The sequence below is a fragment of the Suncus etruscus genome, chromosome 2 (assembly GCF_024139225.1).
Source record: "Suncus etruscus isolate mSunEtr1 chromosome 2, mSunEtr1.pri.cur, whole genome shotgun sequence".
Classification (NCBI taxonomy): domain Eukaryota; kingdom Metazoa; phylum Chordata; class Mammalia; order Eulipotyphla; family Soricidae; genus Suncus; species Suncus etruscus.
This window is the reverse complement of record NC_064849.1, coordinates 108,203,260-108,226,372: the sequence shown is the minus strand read 5'-3', so window position 1 is coordinate 108,226,372 and position 23,113 is coordinate 108,203,260. Positions and strand designations below refer to the sequence as shown.

Sequence of the window (23,113 nt, the reverse complement as noted above, 5' to 3'; positions counted from 1 at the left end):
CCCATATGGTCCCCCCCCCCCTCCGTGCCTGCCAGGAGCTATTTCTGAGCAGACAGCCAGGAGTAACCCCTGAGCACTGCCAGGTGTGACCCAAAAACCAAAAAAAAAAAAAAATTGATGACCTGGGGCTGGAGAGCTAGCACTGCAGTAGAGCTTTTTGCCTTGCACGCAGCCCATCCAGGACGCACAGTGGTTCAAATCCTGGCATCCCATATGGTCCTCCATGTCTGCCAGGGTCTATTTTTGAGCGCTGAGCCAAGAGTGACTCCTGAGCACTGCCAGGTGTGACGCAAACCAAAAGAAAAAAAATAGAAAATTGATGACCAGAGCTAAGAATTGTGTGACCACATAACTCTCTTATTAACACTTTTGATTCAGCTGTTTGATTCTAACATAATTTCTATCATCATTAGAGTCACTATGTTTTGATGCATACACTGTAATCCTGGGTGTCTTATTTTAACACAAGAGTGTTTCATTGTCTTTTAAACTTTCTGTAGTTTTATTTGATAGTGCTTTATGCAGGCATGGAAAGGTGTTGTGAATGAAAAAGAGATGGGAATATTTCAATAGTTTACCAGAATAGAATATAAATATATGTTCTGTCCATTTTCTATGACCCAATATCATCCATGAGCTAGAGAGTTGTCATTTATTTTTATTGTAAGTGTTTCTAAGTAATATTCTAAGTCTACTGAGAATATTGACACATAAGGTAATTCTAATTACCTTTACTGAAATTATTAAGTAGTAACCCACTTCAGTAGACAATTCATGATGGCAGTTACAATTGGGTGTTCTTTATTTCTAGACTAGGCCGCCATGTGACCTGCCATTAGGCGCAAGTTGAATTCTTGGTCTTCTTGGAAGTGATTTTAAAGCTATCTTAAAATTTTTGTCTTTGAACAAAATTTTTAGTTTAGAAAGTAAAAGGAACAGCTATAATTTTCTGAGGAAAAAACCTTAAGAGAGTACTCAGAAAACAGTACTGAGCTGACATTTTAAATTATAGTTATTATTTGTGAAGTATGTTCATTATCTATAAAATACAGTCTTCACATTCTAGTTACTCTGTGGTTGCCTGTAGTCAAAAATCCTGAGTCAGAAATGCCATGCTTCAGTGATCTCCAGAAATCTCTTATAACCCTCTTTCTAAAGGGACTTCCTTATATCTACTTCTATCCACTTATAGTAGGATCCACTTTGTATTCAAATTACCATTGATTTAAATAGCTTACGCCCCTACTTGGTATTTTTTCTACTACTAATAGTTACATATATGAATCTGTAATATAATGAGTAGTAGATCAGAAACAGCAGCTGAAGGGTTATACAGCATTCTGTCTAAGATTAAGAGCTGGTCCTATTCCCATAAGCCACATTAAAGCCATTGTCACCACCCACAATATGCACAGCCTTGAGTTATTTTGTAATCTTCCCACATCTTTTGGATGGGAGGGAGTTTGGGCCACTCCCAGCCATATTCAACACTCAGAAAATTTTTAGGCTTTAGTACTAGCACAATTATAGAAAATGGTTATAGTTCCAAGCCTTATGGTTCCTACAGCTTAGTGCAAAGATAAATTTAAATAATATTTTATCTGTGTATAAATGAAAGTTTCATTCATAGGAATACATCGGCCATACATTATAAGAGGCACCAGCCTTATAATACGTCACATTTCTTCTGACATTTATTTTAACAATTTTCTGAAAAGTTTTTACTTTATTGTAACTGACAACATTTTTAAGGTAAGTTTCAAAATAAAACTTGACATTGAAGAGTTAGAATCTTGAAACTAATGAGTGCTTTAGTAGATGCAGAGAATATTTTTTTTCTTAACTAAAAACTAATTATAAAAATTCAGTGAACTATACTTCACTGCTTCTAAGAGCCTGTTGGAATGTGTACAGAGTAAGGAGGTCTATTTTTAACACAATCAGATTTACACTGATTTGGTTTTAGCAAAACAGCAAATTTAACAGTCAAGAAAGAGGTTAATACCTTTCTGAGGCTGTCTCCGAAGTTCAGAACTGTTCTATTTTTAAACAATGGCATGTGAAGAGCCCTTGGGCTGAAAATAGGTACAGATCATGTGTCCCAGTAGAATATAGAACGTCAGTATATTTCATTTTCACAGAACATGAATTAGACTGAGAGTATAATATTTTCCTTCTTTAACTTTTCAGATGGACAGTTATGAAGAAAAGTGTAGTTTTCATGCATATTTATTTTCTGCAGTTAAGAATAACTTGTTTTAAAAGCCCATACTTCTTGATTTTTTAATATTTTCTTAAAGTTGTTTTTAATTTTGCTTAAGTAACACTATAATTGTGATATGATAAAGCTAAATAGGGATCATAAATTATTCAATAGTCATGAAGTAGAGACAATATTGAAATAATGGGTGAAAGTGATTGGCCATGGTCATATTGCTAAAGAAAAAATAATCAGGTTTTCTGTTTTGATCTAATGATTTTCCTTGGCATCCCTGATTTCATTAAACATAAAGAGAAGAGCTTTTTTCCCCACTTATTGTAAGACATTTATCCTGACATAATGAGTAACTTAGTTGTAAAAGTGCTTTGTAATTTTCAATGTTTTGCTATATGTATATAGAAACAAATAAAAATAAGTGGAGGGACTAAAGTTAAAAGTTATAACTAGTAGGGGCCAGAGCGATGGCACAAAGGGTAAGGTGTCTGCCTTGGCTGGGAAGGACCTAGGAAGGACCACAGTTCGATCCCCTGATGTCCAATATGGTCCCCCAAGCCAGGAGCGATTTCTGAGCTAATAGCCAGGAGTAACTCTTAGGTATCACTAGGTGTGGCCTAAAAACAAAACAAAAAAAATTATTACTAATGATACATGAAATGTAGGAAGTCATGTGATAACTACCAGAGAAAAATAAGCACTATACTAAAATTATCTAAGAGATAATACAGTATGTAAGGAGTTTGCCTAGCTTGTGTCTAACTAGAGTTTAATCTCCGGCAATCGATATGAACCCCAAGTCTCCAGGAATAAGCCCAAAGCAGAACTGGGAGTGTTTCCCCCAAAAAGCACAAAAAATATAAAATTAAATAAAATTGTTGAACAGCAAGTGTGTTCACTGTATCCTAGAGTAGACAGAAGATTTTGAAAGAGTTTTCACAAACTCTCAGAGCAATTTTGGAATCTAAATTAAAAAAAATAAAATTTATGTGACATTTCAGGTAAATAAAATTAAATAAAAGTAGACAATTTTATTTTCATATTTCAGCTTCTCTTTGGGGCCAAGAAAGAAGGAAAATAAATTAGATAATACAGAATCAATATTTATTATTAGGTTATTTATTATTAGGTTTTTTTAGTCCACATCCACTTAGGACTTATTTCTAACTCTGTACACAGGGATAACTCAATGCTTATGGGACTTCTGTGGTTACAAAACTTAACTCAATGCCTATGTGGTACTCAGTGTAGAACCAGAATCAGCTACATTCTAAGCAAGCACCTTACCTTAACTTACTTTTTTTTTTTTTTGGTTTTTCGGGTCACACCTGTTTGCTGCTCAGGGGTTACTCCTGACTAAGCATTCAGAAATTGCCCCTGGCTTGGGGGGACCATATGGGATGCCGGGAATCAAACTGTGGTCCTTCCTTGCCTAGCACCTTACCTCTAGTGCCACCTTGCCGGCTCCACCTTAACTTACTTGTAGCTTACTTGTAACTTACTTGTAGCTAGTTAAGTTGCAGTTTTTAATATATTTAGGCACCACTGAAATAAATTTTTAACTGCTGTAATAAACATTATTGTTTCCTTGGAGGAAATGATATTTTATAATTATGGCTATAACAATAAAGATTATTTTATTGATATGATGGGAAATGAATTAAACAATAAAATTTAAACTAAAATGATTAAGAAAATTACAAATCAAACAAAACTACAATGGATTATTATTAACAAGACAGTGGAATAAATAACATGATTTAATTAAAATTAGAAAATGATCTTTGCTTTGTAAAACTCACATTTTTTCATTTAAGCTTTACACCAAAATAATTAACATAATATAAATCCAACATACATAATATAATCTTCTGGAGATTTTAATTAAACTACAATGGAGAATATGCTTCTTTAATAGCTTTCATAAACAAATGTTCTATTCTTGAAAATATCTTCTAAACTGAAATACTAAGGTCTACAGTTTTTAATTAGATAGAAAGATTTCCCATTTATTGTTTTATTTTGAAAGTTGCTTCAGAAGAAAGTGACATATGATCATATATATTAGATGTATTGATAATAATTATTAGTGGTAGTGGTGATAATGATTTCTAAGCATCTGGCTTATTAGGAATCACACAAAGTATAGAGAAAATTTAATTTTGTTTTAGAAAATTACAAATAAAGGGGCTAGAGCTGTGGCACAGCAGGTAGGGCGTTTGCCTTTCACCAGGTTGGCCTAGGTTGGACCGCAGTTCTATTCCCCAGCATCCCATATGGTCCCCCATACCAGGAGTGGTTTCTGAGTGCATAGCCAGGAGTAACCCCTGAGCATCCCAGGGTGTGGCCCAAAAACAAACAAACAAACAAAAAATTATAAATAAAAAGTCTAATTTTAGAAACTGAGTTCACTATAAATACTTTCAAATTCAGCTTAATAATACAGTAATTTCCCAAAACTTTCTAAAAGGTCAATGGCAACAGTAACTGTTTCACCCAGAATATTTAACTGGTTTGAAATGAGACTACAAATTCCTTACTAGATGCTGAAATCAGGCTTGAAGTCAGGCTTCAATACTTCATTTTGAGATCATTGGGATTTTGAGATAGCCCATGATGACTTGATCTTCCCTAGTTTAAAAATTAATAAATAATTATAATAATAACAACAATAAAAATAATAAAGACCTGAAGAGGCCCTTCACGCATTGTTCCTAAAAACTAAAGTGACATGCAAGTGGATGTCTAATGTCTTAAATTCCTGACAACTCTGAAGGGATATCCATTTCCTCATGTCTTCTATTTTACTATACTATTTGTTTAATCCTGTTTTGATATTACTTTCCAGTTCAGCCTAATCCTAGATACATTTTTGCTCAAATTGACAGTTCAGATCAATTTTATTTTCCAAATCAAGTAGATACAACTAGTATTATGCAAGTAATATGCTTTTTAAAACTTGCAAAGAACTAGAAGTTCATGATACCAATTCTACACAAATTTTTTTGAAATTTATTCCTGGAATGTCTGAAGGTAGGCCTGAGATGCAAAATATCTAATGAATACTATCTGGCAATGCATTCCTCTATGTTTAATTTGTTTTTTTTTAAATGAACACTAAGTATTTAATATCTGCTGCCTCATTTATTATATGTATTAGGAAGGCAAGGTAGTGAACTATAATTACTAAATTAATTTTAAACTAATATTTGTGTTGTACAATTGAAGCATGAGCTAATGATAAAACCAAATTACAATGCATAATAGCTACACAATATATTGAAATTTTTAAATGTGAATCACAAAATCCTTCTCAGAACCTTTCCAAACAGGCTAAATTCATTTAAGATATTTGTATATGAAAGTATTTTAAGATGATCACCTCTTAACTCATAAAGTAAACAGACGATTACTCTATAAGCTAATATATATTAGCTTTTAAGACATGTAATGTTGTAAAGTACCAGAGCTATTACAAACCATTTATTAAGCTATTACAGGCTATTATAGACCACTTATCTCTTTATGTACATCCTTATAGTAGATGTAAATCTAGGGACTTAATACAGATAATCTACTCATAAAGATATAAATATAATTATTTCTCTTTTTGTTTATATTTTGTGGGTCACACCTGACAGTACTCGGGGTTTACTCCTGGTGCATGCTCAGGTATTACTTCTGTTAGTCTTGAAAACCATATGGAACACCAAAAATCTAACAAGGTCAGCTGCATGCTAGGCAAGCACCCTAACCAGCTAACCATGGTACTATCTCTCTTTAGCCTCAAGGATAAATGTCTCACTTTTATTATGTTCATTAATTAAAATTATCTGTAATAAAGAAATCCGTTAATAGTTTTAGTAATTCTTTAATATTAATTTGCTCAGGATTCTAAATAGCAAAAATAAGCCAATATTAATAAACTGTTAGAGTATATTGAAGGTGATGAGATGTTATTTGATATAGTCTTGATTATATGTATTTATTTATTTTGTATTTAATTTTTATCATGGCCAAAGTTAATTTACAAATATTTCACAATAATATTCAAGGTTCACAGTGACAATAAATCAAGGGCATTCCCACCACCAGTGATGTCCTCCCTCCACCACTGTTCCCAGTATGCATCCCATATCTCCCTCCTTTACATCCCAGAATACTAGTGTATCTGGTCCCCACTTGTAGAGCTTGCTGTGCATGAGTTATAGATAATGTTGTCGTTGACTTTGGGTTTGATGTTTAGGTCTAATCATTGTTTTATTTCCAATAAATAAGTAAACATGCTGGTGTCTGGACCTGGTACTAGTCATCCCCCCCCACCGTCAGTTTATGAGGCTGAACAAGATAATTAAATCAATGTGGTTCTGTTGGAGATATATAAAAAGTAATGGAAAAGAAGGAAAGAAAAAAAACTAAGAGGGGTCCTCAAACTTTTTAAACAGGGGGTCAGTTCACTGTCCCTCAGACCATTGGAGGTTCTGACTATAGGAAAAACAAAACTTATGAACAAATTCTTATGCACATTGCATATATATTATTTTGAAATGAAGAAACAAAACAGATACAAATATAATATGTGGCCCGCGGGCCATAGTTTGAGGACCACTGATAGGTGTTGTAGATACCACTAAAAGCTCCATACCTACTCTTTTTCTCTCCCTCAAGGTCTTCTTACAGAGCCAGGCATCTTTCTACTCAGTTGTGGATGATATAAATAGACCTCTATAACTTGATATCTTGGAATTTACATAGTCATAGGACGAATCCTAGAAATAGTCTTTTTTTTATAGTTCTAAAAATGCTGTTCCATCTGTTGTATTCAGATTTTTTTGTTGTTGTTTTTGTTTTGGGCCACACCCATTTGATGCTCAGGGGTTACTCCTGGCTAAGCACTCAGAAATTGCCCCTGGCTTGGGGGGAACATATGGGATGCCAGGGGATCGAACCACGGTCCTTCCTTGGCTAGTGCGTGCAAGGCAGACACCTTACCTCTAGCGCCACCTCACCGGCCCCTGTATTCAGATTTTTAAAATTGATGGTCTCGGTTTTTGTTCAGATCCTAGGTCAAAGCCTGGGTTAGAGTTTTAAATTATGATTCCAGAAGTTCTATTCCATTTCAGGTGTCAACTTTTAAAGATATATAAAGATATAAAAGACTGAAACCAGATTTTTGCCATTCAATGTCTGGCTGGTATAAGTTCTTCGAAAGAATCTTTGTTCTGCTTCAGTCTAAAATTGTATATATTGGGTGTAAGAATTTAGCAATGCAACAGCAGCTTTGTTTTGTTAAGATCACTCTGATTCATTTGTGAAATGATAGCAATTCATATATATAGTTACTTGTCTAAAACTTTTAGAAATATCTTCAAAATAAAATAATGGTGTAGAATGAAGGAAAATTAAATATTTCACAAAATATAACTTAATATGGCATTAGTTTATTCATCAATAATTAGTGCTTCATGACTTAACTATTGATATTTTTCATTTTATTAATAGAATTAACATATAACGTTGTATTATGTTGCACAGCAAAATAATAGGATTTATATGGTACTACATTGCATGATCCAGACAGATCATGCATTATTCTGTTATTTAATATGCACCACCTCATAGTTATACTGCTTAACTTCTAGTAAAGAAAAATTTGAATGTCTCAACAGCATTTTCAGATATGCAATTTAATATTGATAACTTTATTCACTATGATATATGTTTAGAAATCAGGAATTATTTATCATATAACTAGTAATATATTCCTTTTGTCCACCTTCATTTATTTTCCTCATCCCTCTCTATCTCTGGGGACCTCTTCTTAGCATAATTTCTTCCACAACTGATATTCCACATATTACATCATATTATTTAATAATGTTTTTCTGATTTGTTGTTTTTGTTATGGTCTCAAGTTTTATAATGGTTCATACATATCACAAATGTCAGATTTTTTTCTTTTTGATAGAAAAATAGGAATGTTTTTCAGGGCTATAGTGATACTCAAGTTCAATATAAAGCATCCCCAAGTGGCTCCTGAGCCTGCCAAACATGATCAAAGATCTCAGAACCAGAAATAAGCCCTGAGCACTAATAGGTGTGACACAAAGTTTATGAAGAAAACAAAACCAGAATGCTCTTTATAGGCTAGATGGGTAGAAAGGCAGGTAAGGCACTTGTCTTAATATAGATGATATAGGTTTAATCCAAGACACCAAATAGAATCCCCTGGCTGTGCCTGGAGTAGCTCTAAGCATCACCATGTGCAGACCAAAAACCATTAAATATTGTTCATTTTGGGGCCGGGCGGTGGCGCTAGATGTAAGGTGCCTGCCTTGCTTGCGCTATCCTTGGACGGACCCCGGTTCGATCCCCGGCGTCCCATACGGTCCCCCAAGCCAGGAGCGACTTCTGAGCGCATAGCCAGGAGTAACCCCTGAGCGTCACCGGGTGTGGCCCAAAAACCAAAAAAAAAAAAAAAAAAAAAATATATATATATATATTGTTCATTTTATAATAGTCTTAAAATAGTAAAATTTGGGGGGTATTTATTATTCCAGAATACAGATTCATGTTTTAAAAAATATTCTTGGATGCAATTTCTATCTTACACATTTTTTTTAATTTTCAAACAGTTAATCTAAGAAATACACTACCCTCCAAACAGGAAAAAAGTAAAACATGAGAAAGGCAAGCCACAAATGAAAAAAAATATTTGAAATTAGTATTCCAAAAAATAATTCTAAAAGTTAAGAGGGCATTTAATGCAGAGTGTACAGCTGGTTCGAGGCTTGCCTTCCATGAATCTGATCAGTAATCAATCTTAGCACAGCATATAATCTCTGGAGCCTCACCAAAATTGACCCTTCAGCAGAGTCAGAAGTAAGCCTACAGCACCACTAGATGTGGCAAAAAAAAAAAAAAAAGATAAAAATGAAAGCGAAAATTATGAGTATTTAAAAAAAAACAATAGAAAAACAGAAAAAATCTTAACTAGTCACTTCACCAAATTGACTAATAAACCTTTAAAATGTGCATAACACATAACAACATTACTCATTTGAGAAAGGTAAACTGTAACCATAATGAGAAAGATTTTTAAAATAAGATAATTTTGCTTAATATGTATAATATGTTAAAATGTATAATAGTAATAAATAAAAATTCGCCAAGGACATAGAATAAATGGAGCTTCTTATACAAGCATTAAATTGTAAATAATCATGTTTTAAAAATTGTCAGTATTGCTAAAGTTGAATGTATGCCCACCCTCTTACCCAGTATAACTTAGGTAAAAGCCCAAAAGAAATCAGACCATGAAATTCTTGCAGAATGTTTAGAACAGGCTTATTTTATAGTCTAAAAACTGTAACCAACCAGATGTCACAAAATGCACAAATGATAAATGGATTCATTGTGGAACCAAAAAAATGAAATACAGCTTGAATCTTTAAAGCAATAAACTGCATCATAGAACAACATGGATGAATCACACTGACAAAATGATAAACAAAAGACGACAGGAAAGACTTCATGCTGTGTAAATCTATTTATGTGAATTTTAAGAACAAGTAAAACTGCTTATAGTGATAGAAGTGAGAAGAGCTAGAACTTCTGAGACTAACAGAAAAATATTCTGTGTTTACCTGAGTGGTTTTAAGTGAACAGTTGGAAAAGTCACTTAAGATTTATGCATTTTATCTGTGTTCTACTTAAAAATACTGTATATTGGAGCCAGAGAGATAGCACAGCAGTAGGACGTTTGCCTTGCACTCAGCTGACCCAGGACAGACCTTGGTTGATCCTCAGCATCCCATATAGTACCTAAAGCCAGGAACGATTTTTCCGCGCATAACCAGGAATAACTCCTGACTGTCACAGGGTGTAGCCCCAAGCTCCCCCAAAATAAAATACTGTACATTGTTGTCAAAATGAACATAATATAATATAGTGAAACAATAGGGGGAAAGACTTTCAGGCCTAAAATAAACAGATACAATATCAAAGTAAGGCAAAATACATAATTCTTTACTCTTGTTGATTATGTTATTGCATATTTGAGGGATACATCCAAAATAAGTAAGAGCTTCCAATTCTGAGTCTTCTCAAAAGTGTCTTCTGAAATGCTCAGGAGTGCCAAACTTTAAACCCTAGTCAACTACCTACTTGCAAAGCAAGAACCTTCTCTACTGTACCATCATTCCAGCCCTATTATTTTTAATGTATAAAAACTTATTTATCAGTAATTTAAGGAGCTTGCCTTTTTCCATATTTCTAAATTATTATATTATTATGGGCTCATAACTATTGTATTCTTTAAGTTTTCTCTGACACTGTATTTTTTTTAATTTTATGCTCAGGTTGTTACAATGAGATTCATTACTAACTCTTTTACCTGTCTTCCCTGAAAAATACTCATCGTTGTGGAAGAGTTCTCTTGATATTTCTTTTCTTTGCTTGATTGTTCAGCCTTCCATATGGTTTAAAATTATTTCATTTTGTTTAACTCCTTACAGAAAGAAGTATAATTGTAAGTAAGCCATTACTGAAGTTAGATATGTGTTTTTTGACCTCTAAAAAAGTGAGAATTCATAAAACTCACTTGCATATTATATTATATTATGTATTATATAGAGAGAATACTAACTCAGGCTAAACGTGTCGGTTTTTAATGACTCATTATAACAATGTCATAAATAACTTGAATAGATATGAGATTTACTAAGAAATATTATTTTGCTATCAGTAATAGTGATAAAAAGGAGCTTTCAAAATCTTTGATTTAATTAATAACCTATGTTTTATTTATTTATTTATTGTATTCATAAATTATGCTTTGGTCAATGAAATATATAATAAGGAAAAACAACTGATCAAGAGGACGTTTTAAAGTTTTATTCAACTTCTATTCTTGTGGATGGTTCACTTTAACTATGTGTCTTCAAAACCAGGAGGGCTCTTAGATGCAAATAAATTTCTGTTACATTATACCTTTTACTATCAAATGTTTCTATTAGAGAGCATTCACTTGGAGGGTAAATGTGTGTGTACTACTAGTAGTAGATCACAGAAATACCTTATTTTTAAAATTCTCGTTATGTTTTCAGTTTACCTTTCTCGAATGATTAATCTTGTTATTCACATTTTTAAAGGCTTATTGGTCAAATGACTATCCGGTTTGTATCTGGTTTTGTGAAGTGCCTAGTTGTGTGTGTGTGTGTGTGTGTGTGAGAGAGAGAGAGAGAGAGAGAGAGAGAGAGAGAGAGAGAGAGAGAGAGAGAGAGAGAGATGGACTTAGAGCCAGAAAGATTGGATTCCTAAAAACAATAATAAAGGTAAGTAATTATAAAAGAAAATTAGAATTGAGGACATTGTAACAGATTACCTGAATATTCAATACATCCTAGGAAAGAATTATGTATATAAATGAGTTTATGTATAAAACATATTCCAAGTATTTTTAAATAAAATGAAAAGAAAAACTATAATTCAAATCAAAGAACATACATGACAGTACATTTTTTGTTGTGAACTTAATTTCTTTGCAATCTTGTATTTTGTTTTTATATAAAAATTGATGTCATCTTACATTAATTCTTAAGCAGCAATCTAGTCAATATAATGACAAAGTACTTTGTTTAAAATTGCTGATATTTATTTGGATTTGGGGGTTAGATATATTTATTAATCGTAGTTTTCAAGCTAGTTACTTGAGAAAGTATTGAGATATAACCAGTTCTATTAAAATGAAAGTAGGATCAGGAACATCATTGTTCTACTACTTAAAATATCTTATTACTTTCTTTTTATTTTCTTTCTTTCATCATTTACACAAGAATACATACTTATCATAGACTTTAACAAAATTTTTTTTTGGTTTTTGGGTAACATCCGGCAGTGCTCAGGGGTTACTCCTGGCTCAGAAATTGCTCCTGGCGGACACAGGGGACCATATGGGATGCCGGGATTAGAACCACTGTCCTTCTGTATGCAAGGCAAATGCCCTACCTCCGTGCCATCCCTCTGGCCCTTTATCATAGACATTTAACGCTATCTTAGAACTATTCCCTGCATAACTCATTTCAAACTCACTCAAATTATTGTAGGTAGAGTGGACTGTTGAGTCAGTGTTATTCTATTTGGACTTTGATGTTATATCAACTAGAAAGGGAAATTTTTTCTTTTGTTTTTATTGTTGTTGCTGCTGCTGCTTATGTTTGAGTTCTTTCTCATGAACTATAAATATTTAATCAGTTTCAGAGTATTTATTATTAGGACACTTCTTTGCTGAATTCACAAGATAATGTCCAAAAAAATAGTTTCCAGTAATGAACCTTATTAACTAGCTGAATTTTTACATGCCTACACCAGTATAATTTTATGAAGGTAATTTTATGAAGGGAAATTGGAGAAACCTTTCTCTCCCTAAAAATCCAGACACTTATATAATATGTTCCCTAAGTAAAGAATTCAGATCTCAAACTGTTTAACTATCATATTTTCGACTTCATAGCTCATAATAAAAATGGGTTTTTCGTGGTTTGTTTTAGGGAATAGAAAAGTTGGAGCATTTTTGGTTTGTTTTCAGCAAAAAAAAAACTTTAGGCTTCACTGGAAATTTTTTTTATTTTATTGTAAATTTTAACAGTTTTGTTATTCCTATTATGTTGTCATTGGCATTCCTATTTTAATTCCTATCATGTTATGTGTCCAATGTTTAACTTAAAAAATAGGATTATCTAAAGAAAGACTAATCTTAGCCTTCATCTTATGACCGTGCAAATACCAAAGATGCCTAATTTTATCATCCACAACTGAGCTGAAATTTTCCTGCACCATAAAATGACCTTGGAGTGTGATAATGAGCATGTACAGAACCAGTAGTTTTTCCCATGGCAGTACACGTCATGGGCAGAAAAACCCTGACTGTCTTAGGCCAAGAGATTTCCCTTTCTTATTTCCCCAATATTTACTGTGCCTATGCAAAAATAGAGAAGAAGAAGAAGAAGAAGAAGAAGAAGAAGAAGAAGAAGAAGAAGAAGAAGAAGAAGAAGAAGAAGAAGAAGAAGAAGGAGAAGGAGAAGGAGAAGGAGAAGGAGAAGGAGAAGGAGAAGGAGAAGGAGAAGGAGAAGAAAGAGAAGGAGAAGGAGAAGAAAGAGAAGGAGAAGGAGAAGAAAAGAAAAGAAGAGGAGGAGGAGGAAGAAGAGGAAGAAGAACAAGAAGAACAAGAATAAAGAAGAAGAAGAAAGAAGAAGAAGAAGAAGAAGAAGAAGAAGAAGAAGAAGAAGGAGAAGGAGAAGGAGAAGGAGAAGGAGAAGAAGGAGAAGGAGAAGAAAAGAAAAGAAAAGAAGAGGAGGAGGAGGAAGAAGAGGAAGAATAACAACAAGAAGAACAAGAAGAACAAGAACAAGAATAAAGAAGAAGAAAGAAGAAGAAGAAGAAGAAGAAGAAGAAGAAGAAGAAGAAGAAGAAGAAAGAAGAAGGAGAAGAAGAAGAAAGAAGAAGAAGAAGAAGAAGAAGAAGAAAGAAGAAGGAGAAGAAGAAGAAAGAAGAAGAAGAGAAGAAGAAGAAGAAGAAGAAGAAGGAGAAGAAGGAGAAGGAGAAGGAGAAGAAAAGAAAAGAAAAGAAAAGAAAAGAAGAGGAGGAGGAAGAAGAAGAGGAAGAATAACAACAAGAAGAACAAGAAGAACAAGAACAAGAATAAAGAAGAAAGAAGAAGAAGAAGAAGAAGAAAGAAGAAGGAGAAGAAGAAGAAAGAAGAAGAAGAAGAAGAAGAAGAAGAAGAAGAAGAAGAAGAAGAAGAAGAAGAAGAAGAAGAAAAGACGAAGAGAAGAAGAAAAGAAGCACAAAACCCTTGTGACACCAGCACTTCTTCCTTTGTTTATTTTTCTTTTTTTCTTTTTATTTTTTCTTTTCTCTTCTTTTCTTTCTTTTTTTATTCTTGTATTTATTATTTGGTGATTTTGTTGTTGTTGGGTGCTTTTATTTTGGTAGTTATTCCCCTTTTTTATTATTTCTTTATTGTTTTTTATTGTTTTTTTGTTATGTTTTTCTTCACTTTTTGTCCTTTTTGTGGTTCTTCCAACAGAACCACACAACTTGAATCATCTTGTTCTGCCTCATGAATTAGGAGGGAAATAAAAATTAATGATACCAGGACCAAACAGTCATCTGAACAATGAGTGGAAATAAAAAATGATCAGACTCAAACACTAAACCCAAAATCAACAACAGAATCTATACCTTACCTACAAGAAGCTATACACAGAAGGGAACAGATACACTAGCACTCCATGTGGCAAAGGAGGCAGAAATGGGACACGTGCTGGGGAAACGGGTAGAGGGTTGACAAACCTGGTGGTGAGAATGGCCCTGATTCATTGTCATTATGTATCTTAAATATTACTGAGAAAGATTTGTTATTCACTTTGATCACAATAAAAGTTATTTAAAAAATAAAGAAATAAAATGTAAAAATGCTTTAAAAAATAGGATGGTCCCATATCTCTATTTTGGTCCAGAGAGGTCAATCATCAGGTCAAACTTGGACTCCAATCTATAGAATAAAATAAAAATATAGGTAGATCTAATTTAGAATTTGCCTGAGCCCAGAAATAAAACAAACAATTCAGGGGGAGTAAATAGAAAATTCCTTTGGTCTAGAACCTCCAAATTAAACATATTTTCTGATCTAGTTCAGTAATAATGCAAATTCATAATGATAAATTAGAATTAAAGTCTTTTTTTTCTTTTTCACTCTGGAAATTATCTATTGTCCTTCAGTGAGAGTGACATATGAAATAATAAAGTATAAAATTTTTCTTGTCTGCAGCTGGATTTTTGTTTCAGAATTTCAATCAGTAGATGCAAGTAAAAGTTTAGCACAATGAAATATAGAAAATTAATGTCATTATGCTTGCGTTGAACACAGCCAACCCAGGTTTAATCCCTATCTCTAACGCACTTCCACCTCCCAGGAGTTGATCCTTGAGCACAAATAAGTGAGTGAGACCTGAGCAATGACAATTTGGTTCCCAGACAAACAAAAAAATCAAACAAAAACACTAAATATTTCTCATGTCTTTAAAATAATATGTTTTAGCTTCTGGGTATATAAAATTTCAACACAAACAAAAACATAATTTTTGGCTGTGAAGAAATAAAGATTATTATAATTCATGTATTTTACTTATGAATTTAAATAGTATCTTTGCTTATTAATAAATTTTGTTTATTATTTCTATTTTTAGGAAATAGTCAACTTCAACTGTCGGAAACTAGTGGCTACTATGCCTCTTTTTGCTAATGCAGACCCTAATTTTGTGACTGCCATGTTGAGCAAGTTGAGATTTGAAGTGTTTCAACCTGGAGATTATATCATACGAGAAGGAGCTGTGGGTAAAAAAATGTATTTCATTCAACATGGTGTTGCTGGTGTCATCACAAAATCCAGTAAAGAAATGAAACTGACAGATGGATCATACTTTGGAGGTCAGTAAAAGTAAAAATACAACTGAGACAAAGTCTGAATTGCTTGGGATATGTATCTTTGTACTTAGTTCTATCAGACTGTTGATTTGTTGGTTTTGAAGACAGACTACTATTTGAATTCTGATATGTATCAAAATGTCAAGTTTTCATATTGCAGTGTCACATGTTCGGTTCACATATATTGACACATGAATAGTTCATGTTAGTCGTATGATATTTCATCCTCAAGCTGTAAACAAATAGCAAGAATTAAACTAGATAGAATATAATTTTTTCACACAAAAGTTCTAAAGTGGTCAGAAACCAAATATCATTTATTTTGTTGGTTTACCACCTCTAGCATGTTTTCCAGTTTACACAAAATGCCCTGGAAAGAGATTATAGTGAGTAGATCACTTGCCATGTAGGTGGCAACCCAGGTTTAATCCCCAGACTTAATTCTGGGTTTTACTTCACCCAAACCCTCCCAGGAATGATCCTTGAGTAAAAAAGCCAGGAGTAAACACTGAGATATCCATCAGATGTGACCCAAAGAATAAATGTACAACTTTGAATGTCATTCTTTTTGGTTAGAATTTCTAAGAAAAAAATACTTAAATCTATTTTAAAAATCTATTGTTTTAAATTGAGTTTCTCTATTTCCTGGTTTTTAATTTTACTAATAACCACTATTATTATTATTTTCTTCTGCTAGCTTCAAATTTAAATTGCTCATATTTTCCAGGAGTTGTTAAGTTAAAAGCATAATTACTTTACTATCTGAATTTTCCTATTATATGTATTTTACACTATTTGCCATAATTTTCACTTTAGTATTGTTCTTCTTACTGCCCACAAATTTGACTCATACTTGAATTTTCTTTAATGTGAAATAATTCTTCAATTTTCTTGCTATTTATTTTTTAAACCATATGGTATTTGAAGTATTTTAAATATTATAAATTTCTCAGTGGTATTTTTATTGTCAGGTTCTAATTTTAGTCCAATATTTTTAAGGAATTTATTTTGTTTGGTTATCACTATTTCATATTTGTTTAATTTTAGTATGTAGCTATGGATATTGGTGAAGCCTTAATATGACATTCAGGAGAATATATGATATACTAGTACTGAGTGGCACATTCTATAAATGTCATTTATATACAACTTATTTATAGTGCTATTTCAATCAGCTATCTACTTGCTGATTTTCAGCCAATTTCAACAACTGATTAAAGGGAGTGTTGAGGCTTCCAATTATAATAATGAATTTGTCTCTTAAATATTCTGTCCATTTTTTTATATTTTCACATTTTATGATTTTGTACATATATACTTAGAATTGTCATATGTACTTGAGGATTTGACCCATTTATCATTACATAATAAGCCTCATCCATGGTAAGTTTTATTTTTTGAAAAATTCTTTGTCAGAAACCAATATAGCTACACTTGCTTTCCTTACATGATATACATTTAAAAATTATAATATATGCATTTGTAAAATTTAATAGTTTTTAATTGGGACAAAATGCACAAACATAGTTTGCAATCTTAATAACTTAAGTATATAATTTATTGACATTAACTATATTCATAATATACTGTCATTATCACCATTTCTAGAATCCTTTTAATTTGTAAAACAATATCTCTCTACTCACAAAATAGCATTTTCCAACTTCTCCATTTCTTCCTGCTTCCAGAAGTCACTGTTGTAATCTCTTTATTCGTTCTGATCACTCCAGATACCTCACATAAATGAAAGCATAAAGAATTGACCTTCTTATATTTTACTTAGTATAATGTTTTTCAGATTTATCAGATTGATTATTATATTCATCAGAAGATCTTCACTACTTAAGGCTGAATAGTGTTTCATTATATATCACAGAATTATTCATTTATCAGCTACAAAGTTTATATCATGCAATCTTTTATTTTAGAACTTATTTTTTTAAAAACTCATTTTTTATTGTGAATTTTATTTGGGTGGGCAGGGGGTGGTCTATACCTGTTCAATCCTAGTACTGATTGGAGGACTATATGTGGATTCAACCTAAGCCAGCCATGTGTAAGGCAAGTGCTTTTCCAATCTACCTTTGTAATTTTTAGTGGTAATTGAAAATACCAAATTATAAAAACTTGATAAAAATAAGATTAGTGTGAGGGTTTATTTCTCAACAGTTGTTTTTTGTTCTGTGTTTTGGGTTTTTGTTTTGTTTTATTTTGTTACTTTGGGGCCACATCCATCGATGCTGGGGATTGGGTTTACTTCTGGTGGTGTTCAGGAGTTACTCTTGGTGATGCTTTGAGGACCATATGGGATGCCAAGAACCAAATCTGGAACAACTGTATGTGAAGCACCAAACCACTGTGCAATTGTTTCAGCCCTACTTATGTGTATTTATATAGAATTTAGATTTTATTTAATGTTTGCTGTAGCAGCAGATACCAACATATCACACTGTTATTTTAGTTACTTGTAACTTAAGTTTTTATTAACTATTTCTGAGATTTGTTCACCTACATTTTTTCTCTTTTGTTTTCACTACTTTTTCAAGTAGAGTTTCTCTATCATGATCTGCAGGTACTTGAAAAGGAAAGCAATTTTAAATTTTTTTCAGTTAATTCTCATGCACTTGGACTTACCTATTTGAATCTATGACATTAGCAATTTTTGTCTAATTCTTTGTTTTTAATTGTACATCTTCCCACACTTCTTGTCTTTATCCATTTAGAAAAGACTGGAAAGCTAGATTGGATCTAGAATAAAGAAATATCATCCCCCCAAAAAACTTTTGTAAAAGATTTTCTCATTAGTCCAAAGAAACCTGGAAAAGCAAAATCTTTTATAGTAGAGATTAAATGAAACAGAATTTACACTTTTCTCATATTCTGCTGGATCAGCAAAGAAAATATTTTACAAATGGTTATTTTGAAGATGTTTTCCCTAGTGGAGGTTAATTCAGAGAGTACATTAGATTATCTCATGCATCATCTTATGTTCAGAATTTCACCAACAGAAATACAAGTAATGTTCTAGAATAGAGTGTGTGCTAAACTTCACATAAAATATGCTCTGGGTGTACACAGTGAGAAAGTAGACCAAATTTTCTATATTCATATATTCATGTGTTTATAGTATAGTGTGTATTTATTTGTGTTTTAGAAACAACTTCATAAAGAAGCCTAGAAATTACTGAATGTATTAAACTGCAAATTCAAGATGGTGAGAATTACTTTAGAGAAAACTAAAGCAGAGAATTAATTTCAGGAATGCCTCCCTGCCCTTATACCCAATATAGGTATTATAGTTTAGGCCTGTGAATTAACTGGATAGTCCTTTGCTTCTTATTGAGAAGAATGATAAGTGGAAGACAGAGTGTAGAGTTTGATTACAAAGATAGTTCAGGAGCAGACTGACATTAAGAACCCAAGTATTAGACGCTATAGGAATGAAGGTCTGCTTATAGATACAGATATTCTTGGACTCCTTCTTGAATTCATTGACGATTATTTTAAAATTTTAGTATGTAGAAAATTTTTAATAATTTTATTGTGACCAAAGTTAATTACAAATCTTTCACAGTAAAATTTTAGGTACATAGTGACATTGAATCAGGGGGATTCCCACCACCAGTGGTATTCTCCCTCTACTTGGCTTCCCAGCATGCATCCCAAATTCCTTTCTTTTGCCTCCCGAACTACTAGTATAAGTGGTCCCCTCTATGTATAGCTAGTTGTAGAATGGGTATTGATTCTGTTGTCATTGACTTTGTATTTAGTGTATAAGTTTGATTATTTTTTTTATTTCTACTCAATGTTCATATGACTAATTGGTATTGGTACCATATGAAGAAAAAGAATCTCAAAGACGTTTAACAAGCTTGCCTTACTTTTGTGTATAAAAAAAGAGAAAAAGTAGATTTCAAACTCAGCAGAAATATTAATCTAGAATCTGAATTTTGTGTACTATGTACTTCACTGCTACCTAAAATATATATTATAGTCTCTTCAAACCTAGCCATGGCACTTTAATAGAAGAACACTTTAAAACCATTCTTCATATGTTCTTTTGTTGGAAAATACCTATTAAAGTGATTATATTATTAACACAATATCAACTGAGTTAATTTTATAATAAAATATTAGTTAAGTCTATATTTATATCAATAGTTCAATACTTAAAGTTTCATTGTTAATAAATTATTTTCTTTTTTATATATTTTTATTTATGTACCATGATTACAAACATGATTATAGTTGGGTTACAGTCACAAACAGAACATTCCCCTTCACCAGTGTAGCATTCCCCTTTCCCAAAACCCCCACCCCACTTCCCATCCCCTGCCTGTATTCGAGACAGGCGTTCTACTACAGTTATTTGTTTTTAAGTTCAGTAAACTGTTTTTTTTTCTTAAAGGATAAAGGTTAAAAAAAATAGTAAAAGTGTGACAGTGGCAATTGCCATTGTTTGCATAGGCCCAGAAAAATATGGGGAAAACGGGAAAAAAATCTTTGGCCTGATTACAAGAAGGTCTCACCCCAGAAATGTATTGGCGTAAGACCAACTCTGGCTCCAGGCATACCAGTCTGTCCAACCCGAGTCATTCTCCGTGGTCTCAGTGAAACTTTTCACACTTTAGCTGTTGTTGGTATCAGGTTCATATATTTAAAGATTCTGGATTCTATGCGTTTCTTTAATCGAAGTCAAGCTGCTGTGGAACATACTCTAGTTTCAGCACACCATTAGATGCGGAGCGATTTGCCCTGCAAATCACATTGTTGCTGAGTCGACTGGGTGTTGAGAGCACTCTTTGAAGTAAGTCAATGCCAGAGCAGTGATAGGTCTTCCCTGGTAGAGTTTTGCATCATGGTAACGTTATTGTGGTTGTTTCCATAGATGGTAGCCATTGTTCACGGGTGTATAGGCAATGCCTTTCTTCTGATGCCTAAGCCAAATCATTATGCCAATGTTCAGAGTATAAGGCCTAATTGCATTACCAAATTTGTGTTCTCATCTCTATTAGATAAAAACTTGTTTAAAAATTTATTATTTTCTCATTTTAATGTGCCTATGCAAAAGAGAAACAATGCCACAAGATATTGTTGGTGCATCTGGTGGCCGACGGATAAAGTCCAACATTCCCCGTAACACGGTTCAAAAATGAATTCTATACAGAAATACTCTTCTTCTACCAGTATTGCTTATAAAGCAGATCTCAAAGGGGAAAAGCAAACAAACAATCAAATAAAAAAAAACAATTGTCACTATATAAAAGAATATTCAAAAAAGAGTTAGAGATGTTAAGGGAATACATCTGAAATATACAAAGGAGATATACATGTCCTTTTTATGTTTTAGAAATAGTTGAGAGGGAGGGTGTTTCTTTTTTTTTTGGTTTTTGGGCCACACCCAGTAACGCTCAGGGGTTACTCCTGGCTATGTGCTCAGAAGTTGCTCCTGGCTTGGGGGACCATATGGGACACCGGGGGATCGAACCGCGGTCCGTCCAAGGTTAGCGCAGGCAAGGCAGGCACCTTACCTTTAGCGCCACCGCCCGGCCCGGGAGGGTGTTTCTTAATTTTATTATTAATATTCCTTTGTCATTAATATAATTCAGAGTGATCATTTGTTTTTAGAGCAGTATCTTTAAATCAAATCAGTTTACTCATTTTCCTTTTTACATCTCTTCCATGAGTTTTTCTTAGAGCACAGGAAGTATAAGTAAGTCTGCCAGAGAAAGATGTTTTCCATATTTGTCTCTGTTCTGTCACTTAGTATTAAATGAAGTTTAACAGTGCCTAATATTTTTCATCTTTAAGTACTGGTATTCTGCCCAGTGTTTTATATGGAATTTCTTATTAGCTATTTTAATTAGATACTAGAATTCACAGTACTTTTAGTCACTTTCAAGCACAAATCATTAGCTATTTTAATTAGATACTAGAATTCACAGTACTTTTAGTCACTTTCAAGCACAAATCATTCAACATCCCTCCGAAAGCCAGAGAGACCATGTCCCTCCACCAATGTACCAATGACCCTTCCCAACCTCATTCTATTACGTTTCTTTCCCCCACACCCATGTATAGGGAAGCTCTCTCTCACTCTTACTCTTGCTGTTGGTCTCGCTCTTGCTGTTGGTCTCACTCTTGCTCATTCACTCTCTCTCTCTCTCTCTCTCTCTCTCTCTCTCTCTCTCTCTCTCTCTCTCTCTCTCTCTCTCTCTCTCTCTCTCTCTGACTCTCTCTGACTCTCTCCTCTCTCATTTTGTGGAGGAGATCAGACGTACATGCAAATTGACAAGTATAGCAAATCACCTGAATTTCAATCCTAGATCTCTTTCTTAGAGCATGAATAGTTAAAGAAATTTTTGTATAATTTGATACTTGCACATTTTAGTGGTTATGTGAAATTAGTAAATCCTACATATGTAAAATATAGTACATTTAAAGGGGAAATTTTGAATAGGCCTTTAAAATTACTATTAGAAAGAAAATAATGGCTTTATATTTGAAATACTGCATAAGTAAATTAGTAAAAGATAATAATAAAATCTGGGTGTAAGTTATATTTGATATAAATGAAACATGTTAATTTGTTTTTGAAAATGTATAAACTAAGCAAGCTAGAAATAAACACATCTTTCTTAATCTAGTAGAGAACAAACACAAGAAACATAATTGAGTGCCACAAGAGCACTTATTGCTCAGAAAGAGTCTGGTCACGTAATTATCATCAGCATTTTTAATTTAGAGCCACAGATTTGAAAAAAACATAGGCAACCTCTATCATAATCACTATTATATTAAAAGAGCTTAAACATTACCAGTCTATATGGTATTCATTCTACTACTGTACTTTGAAAATATCTAAAAGGTCATTGATTTTCTAGATGTGAGGAACCTGCTGATGGCAAATTCACAAGTTGATTAGCTTAATTATCCCATTTTATTTATTAAGAGGAGATTGCAGCAGATAAAGCTATTTATCTTCTAGTAGATTTTTGTTGGCTTGTGGTTTTTTTTTCAATTCTATCCTTAGACAAGAGTAATAAAATAATTGCTTCGAGTATCCAGTTTTACCAAGACAAATCTACCAAATTTTTCTACACATCCTGACCTACCTAAGTACCATATAATAACAACTACAGTGTGACAATTTATTAAATAATTTACTATAAGATTTATTAATACCTATCTATATATGTTTCAACAAATGCAGATAAATGCACAATAAAGGACTAAATCTAATGTCTAAGATATTTACAAAAGTAACATTAAGTATTAGCAAACAATTGTGTTGTAAAATTAAAATGTCTTTACAAAAGAATGCAATAATAATAGAAGAAAAATTAAAAAGTCCTTAACACAATTCTGGATATCTTTGCAATTCTGTGGTTGTTGACAAATGTTCATCTT

The 23,113-nt window shown here is 32.8% G+C and overlaps 1 protein-coding gene across 1 annotated transcript in view; it reads left to right on the top strand.

Moving 5' to 3' along the window:
- The window catches only part of HCN1 (hyperpolarization activated cyclic nucleotide gated potassium channel 1), a 351,288-nt gene that overhangs the window by 294,495 nt on the left and 33,680 nt on the right, over positions 1 to 23,113 (top strand). Inside the window, exon 6 of the mRNA XM_049768369.1 lies at positions 15,466 to 15,706. Within this exon, the coding sequence (XP_049624326.1) occupies positions 15,466 to 15,706 (241 nt within the window). The remainder of the gene's footprint in view (positions 1 to 15,465; positions 15,707 to 23,113) is intronic.